Below are 21588 nucleotides of genomic sequence, written 5' to 3' on the forward strand. Positions count from 1 at the left end.
TATGCACACTTCACATTCTTTGTCAGATCTACGCTTTTCACCTTTAATGTGCATGCCTTCTGTCACTGCTTGCAGTTTCAGTAAATCCTCGTAATTACAATGACCCATGATCTCATGCCATGTCTGAATATCGTGACTGACAGTCACATTACATATATCATTATTATTACACTTGTCGTTGTCATTACACTCTGTTTGTAGATAATACATTCTCTTGTACACCTCTATGTTAAATCGTGTACCATCAGGCTCTACAAGAACATCTTTACCTTCATTGAAGAACACTTTGGCACCGTTCGCAGTAGCAGATTTTACAGAGAATAGTTCTTGTGGGAACGAGGGTATGTAGAGAGCGTTCTTTAACGTCACTGTACACCGGCGCCCCTCACTGTCTATGAGGCATACCTGTGCGTCTCCTCTCCCTTGCGCCAACCCGTAAGTGCGCTTCCCGTCTCTCTGTCTCTGTTGTCAAAGTTCTTGAATCGATTCCTGTCGTTGATGACGTGGGACAACGCACCTGTGTCCACGATCAGTCCCTTCCTCTGGGCCTGCTGCTGCGTTGGCTGGGTGACGTACGCTGTCTGCGCCCCGAAGATGAAGTCCTCTCGTCCCACTACTCTCCGGGCGTCGTCTCGACTCGTCTCACGTCCACCGTCGTCGCCATCTTGTCCACAGCCGCCATCTTGTCCATGCGCGTACTGTGCGCTCTGGTCGCGTTTCTTTCTACACACTTTGTCTGTGTGCCCCGTGTATTTGCAGAAGCTACACCAAACACTCTTTGTGCAGTTATCTTTCCGATGCCCTTTTTCTCCGCATCGCCAACACGCCAGCTCCGCCGTGGGCCTGGTCTTCTCTCTCGGTGCTGCCCGGGCCTTCAGCACCCTCTCTCCCGCCTCCGCGGCAACTGGGTGTGGGTCTTCTGAGGCCTCAAAGTTCCGCAACTTGGCCTTGAACTCTCCCAGCGACATGTCCGCTGAACCGTGTGTCACCAGTAGTGTGAACGGTTTGTACAGCTCCGGTAGTCCTCTCATAACCATCGCCATCATTAATCCATCTCGTGAGAGGTAGGTGGGAAGAGACAGAGAGGGAGGGAACATTCCCTTAAATACCTGGCGCCAGAGTCAATAGCTCCGCCTATAGCGCCCCCTTGTGGAAACAGTTAGACAGTTACATGTGTGTTTTTCGGCCTATTTATGAATCGTTTTCAAATAAACGCTAGATTATCGATAGTATATGTGTACGTATGCATGCTATAGACGCGAGCTGAAAAATCGATTATCTTATTTCCTCATCAGCGATCGCGCACACACAGACACATCACACATAGGGCAAACGCTGAGATCTCAGCGAATACAACTCTGATTATCCCAAGACTGGTAAAATAGATTCCTTACCTCAGATCAGATGTTCTCCAAAAAGATTATTCCAATTCCTGATCACCATTCCAAATATCGATCATACTTATTGATTGATTATTGGCTGCTGTGAATATATATTCCAGGCTGATTCCCGTCCCGCGATGACTTCCATGTTGATCAGACTTCTTGCCAGCACAAGGAGCCAGTTGGCTCCGCCTCTACATATCTACAGATCCCAGTCTAAGCGACTGACCTGCAGTTACACAGGGATAGACGATAGGGGGCGCTTTTTTCCATTCTGAGCTCCTGTAGGGGCTGGTGTACCAACGGGAGACTCGGTTGAGGAAATATGATTTCAGATCGCTAATAAAACAATAAAACGAGATATGTCGTCCGTGGCACTGAAAGGGTTAAGGGGAGGCAGACCACAGAAAGACTTTTGTCTTGTTTACATCAGGGTCCCCCATTTTCAATTCATAATGACATTTATGACATACACAACATACAGATATACAGATATATATCATGACATTTATGCCAGAGTCAATAGCTCCGCCTATAGCGCCCCCTTGTGGAAACAGTTAGACAGTTACATGCAATCGTATACATCACATAACTTTAACAGTTACTTATGATTAATTGAAAATGGGGGACCCTGATGTAAACAAGACGAAAGTCTTTCTCTGGTCTGCATCTTTAACAATTGTGTGTATTGAGCTGTACTGTACTGTACCCATTCTGCAATCTGTTAGTTAAAGTTTTCAATCGATCAATCAATCAATACGCCGACGGCCGTCTAGACTTCCGGAAAGCCAAAGAGGAAAAAGAAGAAGACTGTCGTCATAGCGCTGCGACAGGCGACGGAAAAAAGCTAGTAGCATACATTCCTCTCTTTGCTACTAGTAGTGTATAGTAGTGTGTGGAGATAATAACTAGTTAACAGTAACACCGTTCCGACTGAAGCTGTGTGGAGCTCCGCGGGTTAAAGTAAAGTTTTTCTTCGTGTTTTATTCGCTTAATTATCTGTCAGCTTGTTGTTTGAACTACCAGCGTTCTCTTTAGGTAACATTAATAACGACCAGAAGGCGCTCAGCTTCAGGGTAGCTAACAGTTAGCCTAGCTCCATCATGAACAGTTAAATGTGATTCTACTCGGTGTTTCAATTTTCGATCTGTATCTTATGTTCTGTCTGTAACGGCAACTAGCGTTAAAGTTACATCTGAAACATTTCATGACCTCGGAATCCAAACATTCCATCTGACGTTGTTCATAATAATCTCCATAACGTTATATAGTTAATATAACGTTAGCTACAACATGTCTTCACGTGATGTGAAGTAAAGTTACATAATGTAAAATGTTTTAAGTAATACTTATACTCATTGCTAATTTGAATAAAGCTGCATGGATCTACCAAATAATGTAAAACCGCAGAGCCACTCCACAGGTCTTTACCAGTGAATTCCATTCCTAATTTATGCAAATGACATGTCGTCAGCTTGTGACTGCAACTTGTTCCTGTTTGCGGACGACTCAGCCCTGCTGGTCTCTGACAAGAACAAGTTACAGGTTGAAAAAACCCTCAGCTCGGAACTAGGCAGAATCTGCATATGGCTCGCTGATAACAAACTATCATTACACATGGGCAAAACAGAGTCCATTCTCTTCGGTTCAAATAACAAACTCAGCAAGACCGACGGCTTCTCAGTTACAGTGGGTGACAATATTGTCACAAGGAAAGATGAAATTACCTACCTGGGGTCCATCCTAGAGGCTAATCTCTCCTGTGACAAAATGGCATCCAATGTAATAAAAAAAGTCAACCAACGAACTAGATTCTTGTACCGGATCTCCTCTCTGGTAAACAAGAACACCCTGAAGACTCTGGCAGGAGCACTCATTCAGGGGTACTACGACTATGCTTGCACCTCATGGTACCAAAGCACCTCAAAGGCGCTAAAAACAAAATTACAAACATCTCAAAACAAACTGGTCAGACTACTGCTTGACCTTACTCCTAGAACCCACCTCACCCCTGCCCACTTCGACAACCTAGGATGGCTTAGAGTAGACGACAGAGTACAACAACTTGCAATGGGCCTGGTCTACAAGATACACTACACGACCAAGGTACCCATGTACATGTCAAAATACTTCCCAAAGGTCAGTGAATACCACGATCACAACACCAGAGGGAGCTCCACAAATCATGTCAAACCCAGATTCGGCTCAAATAAGGGACTAAACACGTTTCGCAATTATGCCACATCAATGTGGAACGCCCTACCCAAAGCTGTAAAGGAATGTGGATCACTACCCACTTTCAAAACCTCTCTCAAGGGACACCTACGGGAGACTGCAATTCAACACTGGCCCCTGTAAATATCCTAACCCAATCATCCCAACCCCCTCCAATGTACAGTCATTTACCTAGTATGGTTTTGTCAATAGTTCAATGTACAATTGTGTTTGTTTGTACAGTGTCTCCTCCCCCCCCCCCCTCAATGTACAGTGTTACTTGTTTATACAGTATGCCCCCCGCCCCCCCCCCCCCCCCCAACCACCTCCAATGTAAATTACCCAGTATGGTTGTCAATATCCCAATGTACCCAACCCCCCCCACCCAACCTCCAATGTACAGTTTCTACGTCAAATGTATATACTCCCTTTTCTTGACTCCTTCTGTACCACAAACAGTACTGTATTTGCAAATCTGGTATGTCATAAATGTATAGATGTAGCAGTACTGACTATCTGTATGTCATGTATGTCATATATGTCTATATGAATTGAAAATGGGGGACCCTGATGGAAACAAGACAAACGTCTTTCTCAGGTCTGCATCCCCTTAACAATTGTATGTATTGAGCCGTACTGTATTGTACCCATTCTGCAATCTGTTAAATAAAGTTTTCATTCATTCATTCATTCACAATTCGTCTAACCCTATTATCCACAACACTACACAGTAGAGTACTATAAAATAACATACTCTCCCTGTTGATGCATACAATAATGAGGACGACGAAAAGCTACAATATAAAGAAGGTTAGAAAACATACTTCTGTTATGGAGCTCTGATCTCTAATCAGTTCTCTCCTGCTCAGTCAGTGTGTGTCTGTGAATTCAGTCCAGTGTATTGAAAGCTGGTCTTGTACTAAAACACTCACTCTCAACAACTCTGCTACAAGGACTTAACGTTTATAATACCGAAGTGCGTAAAAGGGCAACGTAGGTCAACTTTTTGCTTAGTGTGGGAGCTTACTGGCATTGCACAGCCTGCTCTTATAACCTACCAGTGTTATAGAGTGGAGATTAAATGCAAACGTTATCTCTACCTTAGCTTGATGGATCGAAGCAGTGGCACAGACAAACACACATGGACAGACGCACACAAGTGCAGCAACATTATGATACTAACATTGGGCCTCATGCATGAAGAGATATAAGAACAGATTTCGTTCTTAACTAGCATTTCTTCTTATTTTGTTCTTACCTGGGATTCAGCAATGTTTTCTTATTGTTGCTTTTCTCTCAGGCAAGACCAAATTCTAAGAGTGGTCGAGAGCACTCTTACCCAGATAAGAAACTCTTACCAAAAATAAAATAAAAAAGCATACCATTGGTAACCCTTTCTCTGCCACGCTTATATCCATCCTTATACCGTCCTCTGCCAGTTCTATTTGTCTATGGAGATGTTCCCCTTCTTTGCAGGGCTATAACTTTTTAAATTGTATTGCTAAATTGACATTACTATGGCCCATTCAACATCAAGTATCTATCGTTTAGGATGTAGCAACGTTCTACTTTTTCATTCACACATTCATACTAAAATACTGTCTAAAGTATAAATATGTTTTTATCGTTTTCTGCAGCATTCCATAGAACGTGAGTTATAGCCACAAATACATATATTAGATCATCAAATGTAGTTTGATACCGATTGACGTCAGATTAAAAATTTCAATTGTACAAGGTCCTAAACGTCATGCCTCATCATCTGCTGGTGACCGGAGGGGGGGGGGGGGGGGGGGGGGGGGTTATAAGTCCGTGGCCGACGTTAAATGATTCATGTAGTATGGGTGATATGTTGATCATAGCAGTTTGTTTGTATGTATAATAATCAAACACGCTGAAACTCACTGCGGCTTCCTCGTAGCGTTGGGCGATCAGCGTGGAGCAGAAAGTTCGTTATTATGGGATGTCGATCTAGTTGGTCCAGTTCCAGGTTGTATAATACTATATACATCCAAATCATGTTGTTTATCGAGTTATTGGCAACGGATCGATGTCCAGTGTATCAAGATGGAGTCCCTCTAGCGATAGCGAGTGGCCGGAAGAAATATGGGTGAGCACCACTTCCGGCCGCTCACTTCCGGTTTTGGCGATTCGCCGATCGGCCACCAGATGGCGGTCTTGAACCGTTGGAGAGTTGAGAGGAGATCTACAGGAGATCTCAAGTCTCCGTGGGTGAAATATGATTGCCATGACAGATTTTAGAAATATTGATCTCAAAGACACTGTACGACGTCATTGGCAGATTACGCATGGCGAGGAATGACGTCTAAAGTCGTCCTTGGCGATTAAAGGGTTAATTGCCCCCAAATATGACTTTAAAAATACAGAACTTTTCAATAATTATTATTATAACTTATTGCGTGCATTCTGTCTGAAATGGATTATATATTGCTGTTAGAACAGTTATGCTCTGGCCGCCCAGGCCATTGATTGATTGAAGATTTTATTAACAGATTGCAGAATGGGTACAATACAGTACGGCTCAATACACACAATTGTTAACACTTTCAGAGCCCTTGAATGCCACCATCCACTTCAATGTTAGCGTTAAAAACGCCTAATCTATGTTTTAAATTATGGCTATGTGTCTCATCTGCCTGTCGCTTTATCAATGACTCGTTTGCAGTCAACATTGTCGAAGCAGATTGTTTTTTTATCGGTTCATTTTTGTTTTATAGCATTTTGAAAAGCCCTCGTTTTCAAGGAAAATATAAAGATTCCATGATAAAAGACATTTACTGGAATATTCTAGAATACACAAAAACGTCATTTTTCGGCCTATTTATGAATAGTTTTCAAATAAACGCTAGATTATCGATAGTATATGTGTACGTATGCATGCTATAGACGCGAGCTGAAAAATGTATTATCTTATTTCCTCATCAGCGATCGCGCACACACAGACACATCACACATAGGGCAAACGCTGAGATCTCAGCGAATACAACTCTGATTATCCCAAGACTGGTAAAATAGATTCCTTACCTCAGATCAGATGTTCTCCAAAAAGATTATTCCAATTCCTGATCACCATTCCAAATATCGATCATGCTTATTGATTGATTATTGGCTGCTGTGAATATATATTCCAGGCTGATTCCCGTCCTGCGATGACTTCCATGTTGATCAGACTACATATCTACAGATCCCAGGTCAGTCTAAGCGACTGACCTGCAGACGTTACACAGGGATAGACGATAGGGGGCGCTTTTTTCCATTCTGAGCTCCTGTAGGGGCTGGTGTACCAACGGGAGACTCGGTTGAGGAAATATGATTTCAGATCGCTAATAAAACAATAAAACGAGATATGTCGTCCGTGGCACTGAAAGGGTTAAGGGGAGGCAGACCAGAGAAAGACTTTTGTCTTGTTTACATCAGGGTCCCCCATTTTCAATTCATAATGACATTTATGACATACACAACATACAGATTTACAGATATATATCATGACATTTATGACATACAGATATGCAGTACTGTATACGTATCATAGAACGCATATTTAGAGATCGTCTATATCGGTGGTTCCAAAACTTCTGTTTTATGCATACCACTAGATTGTTATCAAGAACATTTGCAGACCACCTCGTATGCAAACAGTAAAACATAAATAAATAAACAACTAATTTTGACTAGGGATGCACCGAATGGGAAATTCTTGGCCGAAACCGATACCGAAAATAGGAAACAGTTGGCCGAAAGGCCGAAAATGATTCATAGAATAGAATTTTTTTTACCAATGTTGTTCAGCTACCTGATTATGGAAAAATATATGATTATGGCAAAACTTTACTTAAATAATAAATAATCACTATTATGGGTCCATAAAACATTTATTCAGCACTTCTGAATGCATACAGTACATTAATTCCAAGTCAAGTGGCGGACATCTGTGCTCTACTGAGCGCACCTTTCTAGTCCGCAGATGAATGTGCTCTCTTGACTTTGGCACAGTAGACGCGCAACGTGTATTCTCGAGAATGATAATAATAATAATGCTCTTCAGATTATATTATCAACGACAGACAGCGTCAATGTGAGAAACACAATCCCCCCCCTCTTAAGTTAACCGCGACGGTCGCTGCACTCGACTGATGCGCCAACTCGCTAAGTACTACTTTGCATAACAATACGGCCGGTCGTCAGGTGTGTTCAAATACGTTCTCAGATACATTCACATTAATTTTACTTCTCCGGCGAGGCATCTGAAGAGCCTGAAGTGATCACCGAGCCGGAAAACATGTGGAATACATATTTACAGTACCCAACGCTGAATCAATAAACGCGATCGATATTTGGAATGGCGATCAGGAATTGGAATAATCTTTTTGGAGAACATCTGATCTGAGGTAAGCAATTTATTTGACCAGTCTTGGGGTAATCCGATCTATTTTCACAGAGATATCAGCGTGTGCCCCATGTGTGTGTGTGTGTGTGTGTGTGTGTGCGATCAGGAAATGAGAGAATATATTTTTCAGATCGCTTCTCTAGCGTGCATAAGTACACATATACTATCGATAATCTAGCGTTTATTTTAAAACGATTCATAAATAGGCTGAAAAATGACCGTTTTTTGTGTATTCCAGAATATTCCAGTAAATGCCGTTTATCACAGAATCTATATATTTTCCTGAAAAACAAGGGCTTTTCAAAATGCTATAAAACGGAAATGAACAGATTAAAAAAAAACAATCCGTTTCGACAATGTTGACTGCAAACAAGTCATTGATAAGTGACGGGCAGATTAGACACATAGCCATAATTTAAGACAGAGATTATGCGTTCACAACGCTATCATTGAAGTGGGTGCTGGCATTCAACCATGTTTTACCATGTTAACAAGTGGCAACCAAAGTGTTAAGAATGGCTTGATGAATGTGGCGGTGGCTTTTCTTATTGTTCTCTTAACAGACAGGTAAGCAACAATATAAGAAAAATAATAAGAGTATTGTTGAATGAGGCCCATTGTTAGAAGTCCATAAATCATTAATGTTTTTCCCTGTTGGTAATGTTATTTCTAGCTTTCAGAATCCACCAACATAATGGATTATCAGGCTATCTATCCCATTAGCAAAAGCAACCCTTATACCTATCAAATCAATCGCTTTCAGTAGCAGATTCAGATTTTCAAGAGGCTTTGGTTGTGCAAGACATTGCATCCATACACTCTACTCCATCATTACCTGCATCCATACACTCTAATCCACAGTTTGGCAATTGGCGGCCCGCGGGCCGAAATTGGTCCGCCAGCAAAAATATCTGGCCCCTCAGATTATTAAAAAAATAATAATATTTTTAATTTTTTTTATTATTCCGACCAACTAGGCTAGACTATATGTTAGCTATAATGTCCAAATAGAGAAACTACCAGCACCTAAAGAATGCTTATTATACTTTGTTTTATCCATGTTGAGAGTGAATAACAGGTAGGCAGCGAGGTGCAATGTAGCGCTTGCTCAACATGAAGAAAGTGGGTGGTGCTGAAATAACAAACAAGCCACACCACATGTGTGGTGTGAAATTATAACACCAGTTCAGTAAGTCATTCAAACTTTAGGGGTTTAGGGGAGAGGGTTTGGAGCACTAGCATGAGGCTCGATTGATGAAATATGAATTCAAATCGCTAATAAAAAAAACGACAAACAAACGCGGCGGCATTAACTAATGACATAAAGCGTCCGTGGCACTCAAAGTGTTAAATATTGTTTCTCAATAGTCCAGTGCGCTCCAAGCTGTCAGATAGACGCATTGGTTGCGCGTAATGTAAGATAGACCGATAAGAGAGAGGCGCTTGTCTTTGGTTTTATAATGAAATGGCAAAAAGACAGGTATAATGTTCAGTGCAAATGTGTACAGGTATGTCGTTTACAGTTTATTATGCCACCTATGCAGCTTGTTTATTTGGTCCAGTCTCTGCCACAAATGTATGTCTTAGTTATAAGTAGGGGTGGGGCGATACATCGATCCAGATCGATATATCGATCTATTATCAATAATCAAATAGGATCGATGCAACGTAAAAAGATCGATTCATATTGCGATACTCTTATTTTGAAAATCCCATGTGACTTATCCGCTCGGCTCGGATCAACAGCACACAGCAGTAGCGTCTAGAGCGTCACAAGAGAAAGACTAGTGTGCCTATTCTGTGACCCAAAACATGTCCCTGCTGTTTTATTCCGCAACGGGTCCAATGCATCTAACCTGCTTTGCAATCCTCGCCACTCCATTATGCCCACGTCGCGTTAAAGATCGAAGATAACGTTACGTTAACAAGCTAACCCAGAGCCATAGGCAGAGAGAAGTGGGGACTGGGAACGAGGGTGCATTCTCGGGATAGCCCCACTAACAGGATATGGCCGGTACTGCACCTTCGGACTCCCAATATGCCTTTTCCAGCCAAAATACAGCTCTGTGACACTTGACTTAAACCCTTTTGCTCTTTGGGGAGCATAGGTCATTCATGAAATCTCTCCAGCTGGTTCGGTGTTGGGCGATTTTCTCCGCTTCCTTCCATGATGTTCTTTCTTCCTTGACCTCTGTGACAGTGAATAGGATATTAATATCGAGGAAAAAAAAGAAAAACGAACCAAAACAGGAGGTCTATTTGTATTAAAAACAATAGATTGTTTTTCATTTAAATGTCTGGAAGAGCTCAAAAATAAAAATGTCAAATGATATTTCCATAGCCTTTTTTTTTGTTGATTTAAATGTTACTGATTGTGTTAAATGGGCATATAATATCGTCTCATATCGATCGCAGGCACCTGAATCGTATCGTAGCGTGGTAGACTGTGTGATATCGGATAATATCGTATCGTTGTCCAAAGAATCGATATCGTATCGTATCGTGATGAAACTGGTGATTCCCACCCCTAGTTATAATAAGGTGGTCTGTCACAGAGTTAAACATTTTCACTATCAATATATTAAATTAGCCATTGTTTTTGTTTCCGGCCCCCCATACAATGGCTTGGAAAAAATGTGGCCTTCGGCCAAACTTAATTGCCTACCCCTGCCTAGTCTATACTAATCATTGCCTGCATCCATACACTCTACTCATCATTACCTGCAACCATACACTTTACTCATCATTACCTGCAGTGCATCCATACTCTCTACTCATCATTATCTTTACCATTATCATTTACATTACATTTACATTATCATTTATTTACCATTTTACCTACATCCATACACTCTACTCCATCATTACCTGAATCGTAACAGAACTGGGGTCAGTTTAATATTACTGGCAGTGGGAAGGCATGGAGCTGAGGCCATGGTAACAGAACTCGGGTCAGTCTAATATTACTAGTGGGAAGGCATGGAGCTGAGGCCATGGTAACAGAACTGGGGTCAGTCTAATATTACTGGGAAGGCATGGGGCTGAGGCCATGTAGGCTCCTTGTTTGATGGCTACTGTATACATGACTTGATTGATTGATTGATTGATTGATTGTCCAATTGATTGAATTGTACCTGTGTTTCCAGCATGGCACTGAAGTTGGGAGAGGAGCGTCTGAAGGAGATGGAGGCTGAGATGGCTCTGTGAGTACGATGACACTTTCATTACTACCTTTGTCTGAAAGGGTTGAAATGGAAGAGAAATAGTTTATCTTGTTTTTCATTGGTTCAGCTCTTTTTCCCAGAGCCAATGGCGGAAATTCATAAAACCATTGTGACCATTGTCATTCAGTTTTAATATAACTGATGTTATAACATTATGATGTAATAACTAAAGCTGATGTCAGTCAGTTTTAATATAACTGATAAAACATCATAATGTAATAACCACACACACACACACAGAGAGAGCTAACAGGATATGAATTTCTGCTAGCTTCTATATCAACTTAAAGTGGCAAGCTGACTTGTCCACCCAGAAACAGACAGATTGACAGCTGCTTCTGTCTCTCTTTCTCTGCCTGACTCTCTCTGCCTCTCTGTGTCTTTCTGTCACCTTTTCTCTCTCTGTCTCTCTCTCTCTTTCTCTGTGTTTCTTTCTATCTCCATCTGTCTCTCTCTTCTTCTGTCTCTCTTTCTCTATCTGACTGTCTCTTTCTGCCTCTTTCGCTGTCTCTCTCTCTCTGCCTCTGTGTGTGCGTCCCTCTCTCTCTTCTGTCTCTCTTTCTCTATCTGACTGTCTCTTTCTGCCTCTTTCGCTGTCTCTCTCTGCCTCTGTGTGTGTGCGTCTCTCTCGCTCTCTTCTTCTGTCTCTTTCTCTATCTGACTGTCTCTTTCTGCCTCTTTCGCTGTCTCTCTCTCTCTGCATCTGTGTGTGTGCGTCTCTCTCTCGCTCTCTCACTCTCTCTCTCTCTGTGTAGTTTTGAGCAGGAGGTTCTGGGTGGTACGCTGCCAGGTGGAGGTCCAGGTGTGATAGAGGGGGTTCCAGTTGCTTTAGCCATCCCAAAACTCCCAGTGGTCCGAGCCATCATAGGAACCAACACATACAGACAGGTAACACACACAGAACAACACACACACATATACACAGAACAACATACACACACAAAACAACACACACACAGAACAACAAACACACATACACAGAACAACACACACATACCTACAGACGAACACACATATACACAGAACACACACACACACACAGAACAATACACACACACACACACAGAACAACACACACATACACAGAACAACACACACACATATACACAGAACAACATGCACAACACACACACATATACAGAGAACAACACACAGAACAACACACGCATATACATGGAGAACAACATGCACACACAGAGACAGAACAACATACATACATACATACATACATACATACATACATACATACATACATACATACATACATACATACATACATACATACATACATACATACATACATACATACATACATACATACCGGTACATACATACATACATACATACATACATACATACATACATACATACATACATACATACATACATACATACATACATACATACATACATACATACATACTAGGGGTGGGAATCGCCAGAGACCTCACGATACGATACTATCGCGATACTTGGGCCGCGATACGATACTATCGCGATACTCGATATATCGTGAATATTGCGATTTTCTTTTAAGTGTCACTTTTTTTTCTTTTTTTTTACTGCAAAGTAAAACTGTCAACATGTTTTATCTAATAAAATAAAGTTCAGTCTGTTCATCTCACTTCAATCATTTTTATTGCAGAACATGGTATTTTCTCAAGCAGACAGATGTAAACACTGTAATCTGTGTTGCATGTACCTGACAAACTGAACTGTTTGTATTACAGTCATATTCCAACTTAACTGAATGCACATGTGTGTGTGTGTGGACTACTGTACTATTACAGGTATTGAAATGAACAATGCAACTTCCTTATACAAAAAAACAAAAACTATTTTTATTTTTTATTAATAATTAAATGTCGATACTTGGCGTCCCTGTATCGATACAGTATCGCCATGCAAAGTATCGCGATACTACTATGTATTGATTTCCCCCCCCACCCCTAATACATACATACATACACGGACAACATTATATTATTTGTGTTTATATTTCTCTCAGGTCCAACAGACTCTAGATGCCAGAGCTGCTACCTATGTTGGCCCTCCACCACTAGCCTTTGTAGGACCAGGTGACTCCCAACACACACACACACTTCAGTAATGTAAACTTAAAGTGATGAAAGTGGCAAGCCGTCTTGTCAACGTGATGCCCAGGTAAATGTCATGATTTTATAACATGATGCCCAGGTAAATGTCATGACTTTATAACATGATGCTCTGGTAAATGTCATGACTTTATAACATGATGCTCTGGTAAATGTCATGACTTTATAACATGATGCTCTGGTAAATATCATGACTTTATAACATGATGCCCAGGTAAATATCATGACTTTATAACATGATGCCCAGGTAAATGTCATGACTTTATAACATGATGCTCTGGTAAATGTCATGACTTTATAACATGATGCCCAGGTAAATATCATGACTTTATAACATGATGCTCTGGTAAATGTCATGACTTTATAACATGATGCCCAGGTAAATGTCATGACTTTATAACATGATGCCCAGGTAAATGTCATGACTTTATAACATGATGCCCAGGTAAATGTCATGACTTTATAACATGATGCCCAGGTAAATATCATGACTTTATAACATGATGCCCAGGTAAATGTCATGACTTTATAACATGATGCCCAGGTAAATGTCGTGACTTTATAACATGATGCCCAGGTAAATATCATGACTTTATAACATGATGCCCAGGTAAATGTCATGACTTTATAACATGATGCCCAGGTAAATGTCATGACTTTATAACATGATGCTCTGGTAAATGTCATGACTTTATAACATGATGCCCAGGTAAATGTCATGACTTTATAACATGATGCTCTGGTAAATGTCATGACTTTATAACATGATGCTCTGGTAAATATCATGACTTTATAACATGATGCCCAGGTAAATATCATGACTTTATAACATGATGCTCTGGTAAATGTCATGACTTTATAACATGATGCCCAGGTAAATGTCATGACTTTATAACATGATGCCCAGGTAAATGTCATGACTATAACATGATGCCCAGGTAAATGTCATGACTTTATAACATGATGCCCAGGTAAATATCATGACTTTATAACATGATGCCCAGGTAAATGTCATGACTTTATAACATGATGCCCAGGTAAATGTCATGACTTTATAACATGATGCCCAGGTAAATGTCACGACTTTATAACGTGATGCCCAGGTAAATATCATGACTTTATAACATGATGCCCAGGTAAATGTCATGACTTTATAACATGATGCTCTGGTAAATGTCATGACTTTATAACATGATGCCCAGGTAGTCAGTCTAACCTGTCTATCTGTCAGTCCCTCCAGTTCGTCTTCCTCCTCCAATGATGAGACCAGCCTTCGTCCCCCACATCCTCCAGAGACCCGGTGAGGCCCATAAATATTGGGACATTAACACATTTTGACTCTGTACACCACTACAATGGACTTGAAGGGAAACAATCAAGTGCTTTAGGTGCAGACTTTCAGCTTTAATTTGAGGGTATTTACATCCAAATCAGGTGAACAGTGTAGGAATTACAACAGTTTCTACATGTGCCCCCTCTTTTAAAGGGACCAAAAGTAGTTAACAATTAACAAACTAACTTCCATAAATAAAATGGTCACTTTTTAAATGTCTTTGCAAATCCTTTGCAGTCGATGACAGCCAGACCCTGGGTTTGGTCCCTGGTGATGCTCTGCCAGGCCTCTACTGCTTACTGTCTTCAGTTCCTGCTTGTTCTTAGAGCAGTTCTGTCTTCAGCAAGTGGAATGCATGCTCAATTGGATTCAGGTCAGGTGATTGACTTTCCACTTATTTGCCTTCTTTGCCAAACTCTTTGACTGCTTTCTCAGTATGCTTTGGGTCATTGTCCATCTCTAATGAGTTCTGAAGCATTCGGCTGAATATGAGCTAGGGCTGACCTTCAAATCTTTTTTGGAATTCGAAGCTTCAGGGGCGAGATTCGATTTTAATTCGAAGCTTCGAGATTATATATATATATATATTTTTATGTTGTGGGACTTGTACACCACTTTGTTCAACTTTGTCAGGACTGTAAAGTTTAAACCTTTTTAAATCTTAGACAAACAAAACACTTTGCTTTCAAGAAATATTGGAAGCCGTCATTTGAGGCTTTATAAAAGCAGCACAATGAACACAAATCTGTCAGTGCCGAGTCCGACCTCATCTTAAATAACAAACGGCATTGCTTGTTGTAGTTAACGAAGAGAGGCAGAGTTGATTTTGCACCAAAAAAAGAAAATCATATATATATATATATATATATATATATATATATATATATATATATATATATATATATTTTTTTTTTATAATAATAATAATTAATAATGCCCATCGAACGAAGCTTCAAAGTATTTAAGACAGCCCTAATATGAGCAGATAAGACACTTCAGAATTCATCAATAAATACACAGGTCCCAGTTCCATTGGCAGCCACACATGCCCACTCCATAACACTACCACCACCATGCTTCACTGATGAGGTGGTATGCTTTGGATCATGAGCAGTTCCTTTCCTTCTCCATACTCTTCTCTTCCCATCATTCTGGTACAAGTTGATCTTTGTCTCATCTGTCCATGGGATGTTGTTCCAGAACTGTGCAGGCTTTTTAGATGTTTTTTTTTGCAAACTATAATCTGGTCTTCCTGTTTTTGAGGCTCACCAATGGTTTACATCTTGTGGTGAGATTACAGTTGTTTTCTGTGGTCTTCTGGGTATTTTGGTGTTGCTGAGATCACCAGTGTGTTCTTTCTTTTTAAGAATGTGCCAAACTGTTGATTTGGCCACACCTAATGTTTTTGCTATCTCTGATGGGTTTGTTTAGTTTTTTTCAGCCTAATGATGGCTTGCTTCACTGATAGTGACAGCTCTTTGGACCTTGAGAGTTGACGGCAACAGATTCCCAATGCAAATACCACACTTAACTCTAGACCTTTTATCTGCTCCTTGTAAATTATTAAATAATGAGGGAATACACACACATGGTCATGGAACAGCTGAGCAACCAATTGTCCAATTACTTTTGATCCCTTAAAAAGGAGGAGGAACATATAGAAATGGTTGAAATTCCAACACCGTTCACCTGAATACCCTCAACCTAAAGTTAAAGGTTTGCACTTAAAGCACATCTTGATTGTTTCATTTAAAATCCAATGTGGTGGTATTAAGGGAATAACCTAGTCCCTTAACACATCCAGCGCCAAAAACGCTGTCCAGCGTTATTGGCCGCCATGCGTTGTCTGCCAGGATCGCTGTACAGCGTTTTTGAGATCAATATTTCATTTTTTCGCCATGACATTCATAATTCATATACCCACCCCCGGTCCTGCAGCTGGACCTTAGATGTGACTGCAACGACGGCTCAATACCGCCGCCTGGTGGATGGTCGGGCGAGTTACACTCGCAAACAGGATGTGCCATCAGTGCATCGATGAAAATCATCCGGCAGTCACATCTCGTTACGGGACTCCCGACAGACACTATGTACATAATGGATCGCTTTCTAAACTTAACCCATTCTCCGCCGATGACGTGTTAACACGTCATTCTCCGCCATGCGTAATCTGCCAATGACGATGTAAGGCGTCTTTGAGATCAATATTTCATATTTTCATCATGGTATTCATATTTCACCCACGGAGTCTTGGGTGATGCTGTGGGACTCGGCACAACTCTGCAACGCTTCAATACCGCCACCTGGTGGCCGATCGGCGAGTTGCCAAACAGGAAGTTGCCCGAACCGGAAGTGGTCCATCCCCTATTTCCGTCCGGCCACTCGGTGATCGTCCCGGGGCCCAATATAGACACCGTCGATATGAATATTTGCCATAACTCAATAATCAACATGATTTGGACGTGTATTAGTAATATACAAACCGGAAATGGATCGCATCGATCAACATCGCATGATCAATATATCACCCATACTACATGAATCATTTAACGTCGGTCATTGAATTATAAACGACCCCCCCCCCCCCCCCCTCCGTTCACCCGCAGATGACCAGTCATGACGTTTAGGACCATGTACAGTTGAAATTTTGTATATAACGTTGATCGGTATCAAACTGCATTTGATCATCTAATATATGCATTTAGGCCTATATCTCACGTTCTATGAAATACTGCAGAAAACAATAAAAACATATTTATACTCTAGACGGTATTTTAGTATGAATGTGTGAATGAAAAAGTAAAACGTTCCTACATCCTGAACGATAGATAATTGATGTTGAATGGGCCATAGTAATGTCAATTTAGCAATACAATTTAAAAAGTTATAGCCCTGCAAAGAAGGTGAACATCTCCATAGACAAATAGCGCTGGTGGAGGATGGTTTAGGATGGATATAAGCCCGGCAGAGAATGGGTTAATAATCTATATGATTTCGGCGTTTATTGCGCCATACAAACCGGAAATGGACCTAGGCGATCGGCGTCGTATAATTGGGATCTTTCACCGCCAGTCTCATTGGCCCACGGTAAGAGGAATATAACGTTATTTTCAACCCGATTGTGCATTTCCTTGTTTGCAAACCATCTGATCAATATATCCACCCAACCTACATAAAGCAGTTACTGATGATCGGGGAATTATAAACGACCCCCCCCCCCCCCCCCCTTTCCTCCGCGCATGATGAGGCATAATGTATACCGATCATATACATTTGAGTTTTTTGGTGTAGCGTGTATGGGGGGGGGGGGGGGGCAATCTATAATCTATATCAGGGGTTCCCAAACTTTTCAGGCCAGGGCCCAGAAAATAAGGCGTCAGAGAGCCGCGGCCCAATGCACATCGTCGGTCTTTTTTTTTTTTTTTTTTTTGCCAGGCGACCGATTTTTTAAGCCAAATATCACTTCAATCCTATTAAGTTAGTTATTCATTTATATGTGCTATTTATGAGAGGGCTAACTTGTTGCAAAATAATAATGATAATAATAATAGCCTCATTAAAATACTATTGTTGCTTCGGTTGTTTTCAGCGTTTTATGTGCATAATCTGTTATTTAGTTTGAAATGTTCGTTGAAATAAGTAGATTTTACGTTTTTGTTTATTTTTTTTTTTTTTTTTATCCACTTTTTCTCCCATTTTCTATATTTTCTCCCATCCCAATTTCGTATCATCCAATTCAACCCTCCCCTGTCACGAACGCTGTTTCTTGCCTCCCACAAGCCGGCTGCAATGTGGACTAAGTCATACATAGCACAAGTCCCCTCCGGTACTTGAGGTAACAGCAGTCGCATCTTTTCACCTGCGCAGCTCGATCTCTCAGTGGCGAGGAGTAACGCGTGGGAGGCTCACGCTGCCCCCGACACTTCCTGATTCTACTGCGCAGGCGCACCAACCGACCTGTAGGAGTCGCTGTCCACAACGCCCGATCCCCACCCATCAGTTTCCCACCCCCTAATACGGCCAATGTGTATTAGTACGGACAACCAGCTAAACTGAAAGCAAATGTGGAGCGCTGGGCTCGAACAGGCAAGCCCAGCGTCTCCAGATTTCGTGGCGAGCGCCTTGCCCACTACGCCACGTAGCCGCCCACGTTTTTGTTTATTTATTAAGTTAATATAAAACCATATAGTGACATTTTAGAATACAATATAATAGAATTTTAGAATACAACTAGAAACACTGTCCTGGCCTGCTTCTAAGTTCAGTGGCCTGACAAAAAAATAAATAAAAATAAAATAAAAAATAAAATAATTTTTATTTTTTTTTTTTTAATCATCTCGCGGCCCACCCGTGGCTGTTCGCGGCCCACCTTTGGGTCGCGACCCCGACTTTGGGAACCACTGATCTATATAATGCGTTTGGGCCTATAACTAGCGTTTTTGGAATTACAGCAGAAAAGACTAAAAACATACTTATATTCATCTAGAAGGTATTAATACAACAATGTATGAATGAAAAAGTATAACGTTCCCACATCCTGAACGATAGATAATTGATGTTGAATGGGCCATAGTAATGTCAATATAGCAATACAATTTTAAAAGTTATAGCCCTGCAAAGAAGGTAAACATCTCCATAGGCTTACAGTGCTGGCAGACAGGGGCATTAGATGGGCATAACCCCCGGCGGGCAATGTGTTAATACCCTATCCCCTATTAACTCTTAATACCCTAACCCAGTGCTTCTCAAACTTTTTCTGTCAGGCCCCCCTTTGGCGGACCAAAATATTTTGGGCCCCCCCCCCCTCGCCCCAACAAAATAGTCATGAAATGGGCCATGTTTAAATTTATTGAAATAACACTAATATCGTGACCTTTCAAATTGGCCCTATATTTTGTTTTCAGAGCTGTCATGGATGAAAAGCCAGCTTCACACAGATACTGTAGGTGGTGCAATCAACACCTTAACTGCTGCATCATGAGATACTTGGTGGGCCATGAGATGAGATACTTGGTACTCAGCACCACACTCTGAAACTAGCTCTCTAGGTGGTATCAGATGAGATTTCAAAGAGTTCTTCCAAGAGTTTGGATGGAGATGTGTCAGGAAGCTTTGTCTCAATGTTGTCTGTAAAGGTTTTTTTTATCCAGAGTAACTTGGTGATCCTTTTCTGTGTTTTATTAAATAATGATTTTCAGATTTTGAGAAATGTTATTTTCATGGAGAACAGTGCAGCTGCAACAGATAGCACTTTAGTGATAATTTTTATTTTATTTTTTTATAAATCTCAAGGCCCCCCCCTGTCATGCCTCTGCGCCCCCCCTGGGGGCCGCGCCCCCCACTTTGAGAAACACTGCCCTAACCCCTAGCCCCTTAACACTTTAAGGACCAGCCACGAGTATATACGTGTTTCGATTCCATGCGTTGTGGACCAGAGCCACGTATATACTCGTGGCAAGTTGTTATTGTTTTATTCCATATTTATAACGCTATTAACACTTTGCGTGCCACACCCGAGAATATTCGGGTTTACTCCCAGATGGTAAATCACCCTTTTGGAATGGACTCAATGAAAGTGAATGGGAGAACGGATTTCTGACTCCACATTTTACTTCTCACTGATGCAGCCGGGGTTACCAGAGTTCATTCTGGAGCCTCTGAGCCGCGGGGAATCATGTGTTCTACTGTACACACGTTGGATCAATACACTTATCGATTTTTTCGAATGGTGATCAGGAATTGGAATATACCATTTGGATACCATCTGATGTCAGGTAAGGAATCTATGTTATCAGTGTTAGGATAATCAGACTCGTTTTCACGGAGATATAAGCGTTTCCACTATATGTGATATAGCTGTTTTGACTGTAAAAGCCATGAGGAAATAATAGCAGCGATTATTATATATATTTATATACTATCGATCATCTAGCGTTTATTTGAAAACTATTCATAAATAGACCGACAAATGATAACGTTCTGGAATATTCCAGTAAAAGGCGATTATCATAGAATGGGTTGTTTTTCCCCGGAAAACGGGTGATTTTCAAAATGCTATCAAACGGAAATGAAGCGATAAAAATACAATCTGCCTTGCCAATGTTGACTGGAAAATGATTCTTTGATCAGCGATGGGCAGATTAGACACATAATAATAATTTTTTTTTAAAACATTTTAAACCATAATTTAAAACATAGATTAGGCGATATTAACGTTAACATTGGCCGTGGACCGTGGCATCAAGGGGGTAAAAAGGAAAACCCGGCGTGGCACTCAAAGTGTTAACGTCCGCTATCGAGATCCATGACCTACCCACATATTTGATTTTTGAAACATGCACTACCGGCCAGATCCGCTTAGGGGCGCCATCGCTCCACTGCAGTATCATTGAGGGGATTTCTTTTACAGTCCTGTGGGTGGATCATACGCCCACAGGACCTCTACGCCGCTGTCTGTTGGGGTGGTAATACCACGGCCAGGGATACCAGACGGCTGGATAAGCTGGTCAAGAAGGCTGGCTCAGTGGTAGGGAGGAGACTGGACCCACTGGGGACCGTGGTGGAGAGCCGCACTCAGAGCAAGCTGCTGGCCATGGGCAATACCAACCACCCTCTCCACCACACCCTGGTGGGGCAGAGCAGCAGTCGCAGCGGACGGCTCATCTCCCTGCACTCACGGACTGAGCGGCACAGGAGGTCCTTTGTCCCCACAGCCATCAGACTGTACAACAGCGTATTATAGTTACACCTGTTTTTACACCTGTTTTTTACACCTGTTTTTACATCTGTTTTTACACCTGTTTTTATACACCTGCTTTTATCTAATCACGCTCCTATTTTAATTTTAATTTTAATATTGATGGGTATGATTTAATTGAATTTTATCATGTACTTATTTTAATTCATGATGCAG

At 41.2% G+C, this 21588-nt stretch overlaps 1 protein-coding gene across 1 annotated transcript in view; it reads left to right on the forward strand.

Moving 5' to 3' along the window:
- The first annotated feature begins 2217 nt into the window (after positions 1-2217).
- Positions 2218-21588, forward strand: part of rbm42 (RNA binding motif protein 42) — a 32694-nt gene continuing 13323 nt past the window's right edge. The window contains exons 1-5 of the mRNA XM_084336474.1: positions 2218-2345; positions 11151-11207; positions 11984-12116; positions 13237-13306; positions 14574-14642. Of these exons, the coding sequence (XP_084192600.1) occupies positions 11152-11207; positions 11984-12116; positions 13237-13306; positions 14574-14642 (328 nt within the window). The 5' untranslated portion in view covers positions 2218-2345; position 11151. The remainder of the gene's footprint in view (positions 2346-11150; positions 11208-11983; positions 12117-13236; positions 13307-14573; positions 14643-21588) is intronic.

The sequence above is a fragment of the Notolepis coatsorum genome, assembly GCF_963971535.1.
Source record: "Notolepis coatsorum genome assembly, chromosome: 19".
Taxonomy (NCBI): domain Eukaryota; kingdom Metazoa; phylum Chordata; class Actinopteri; order Aulopiformes; family Paralepididae; genus Notolepis; species Notolepis coatsorum.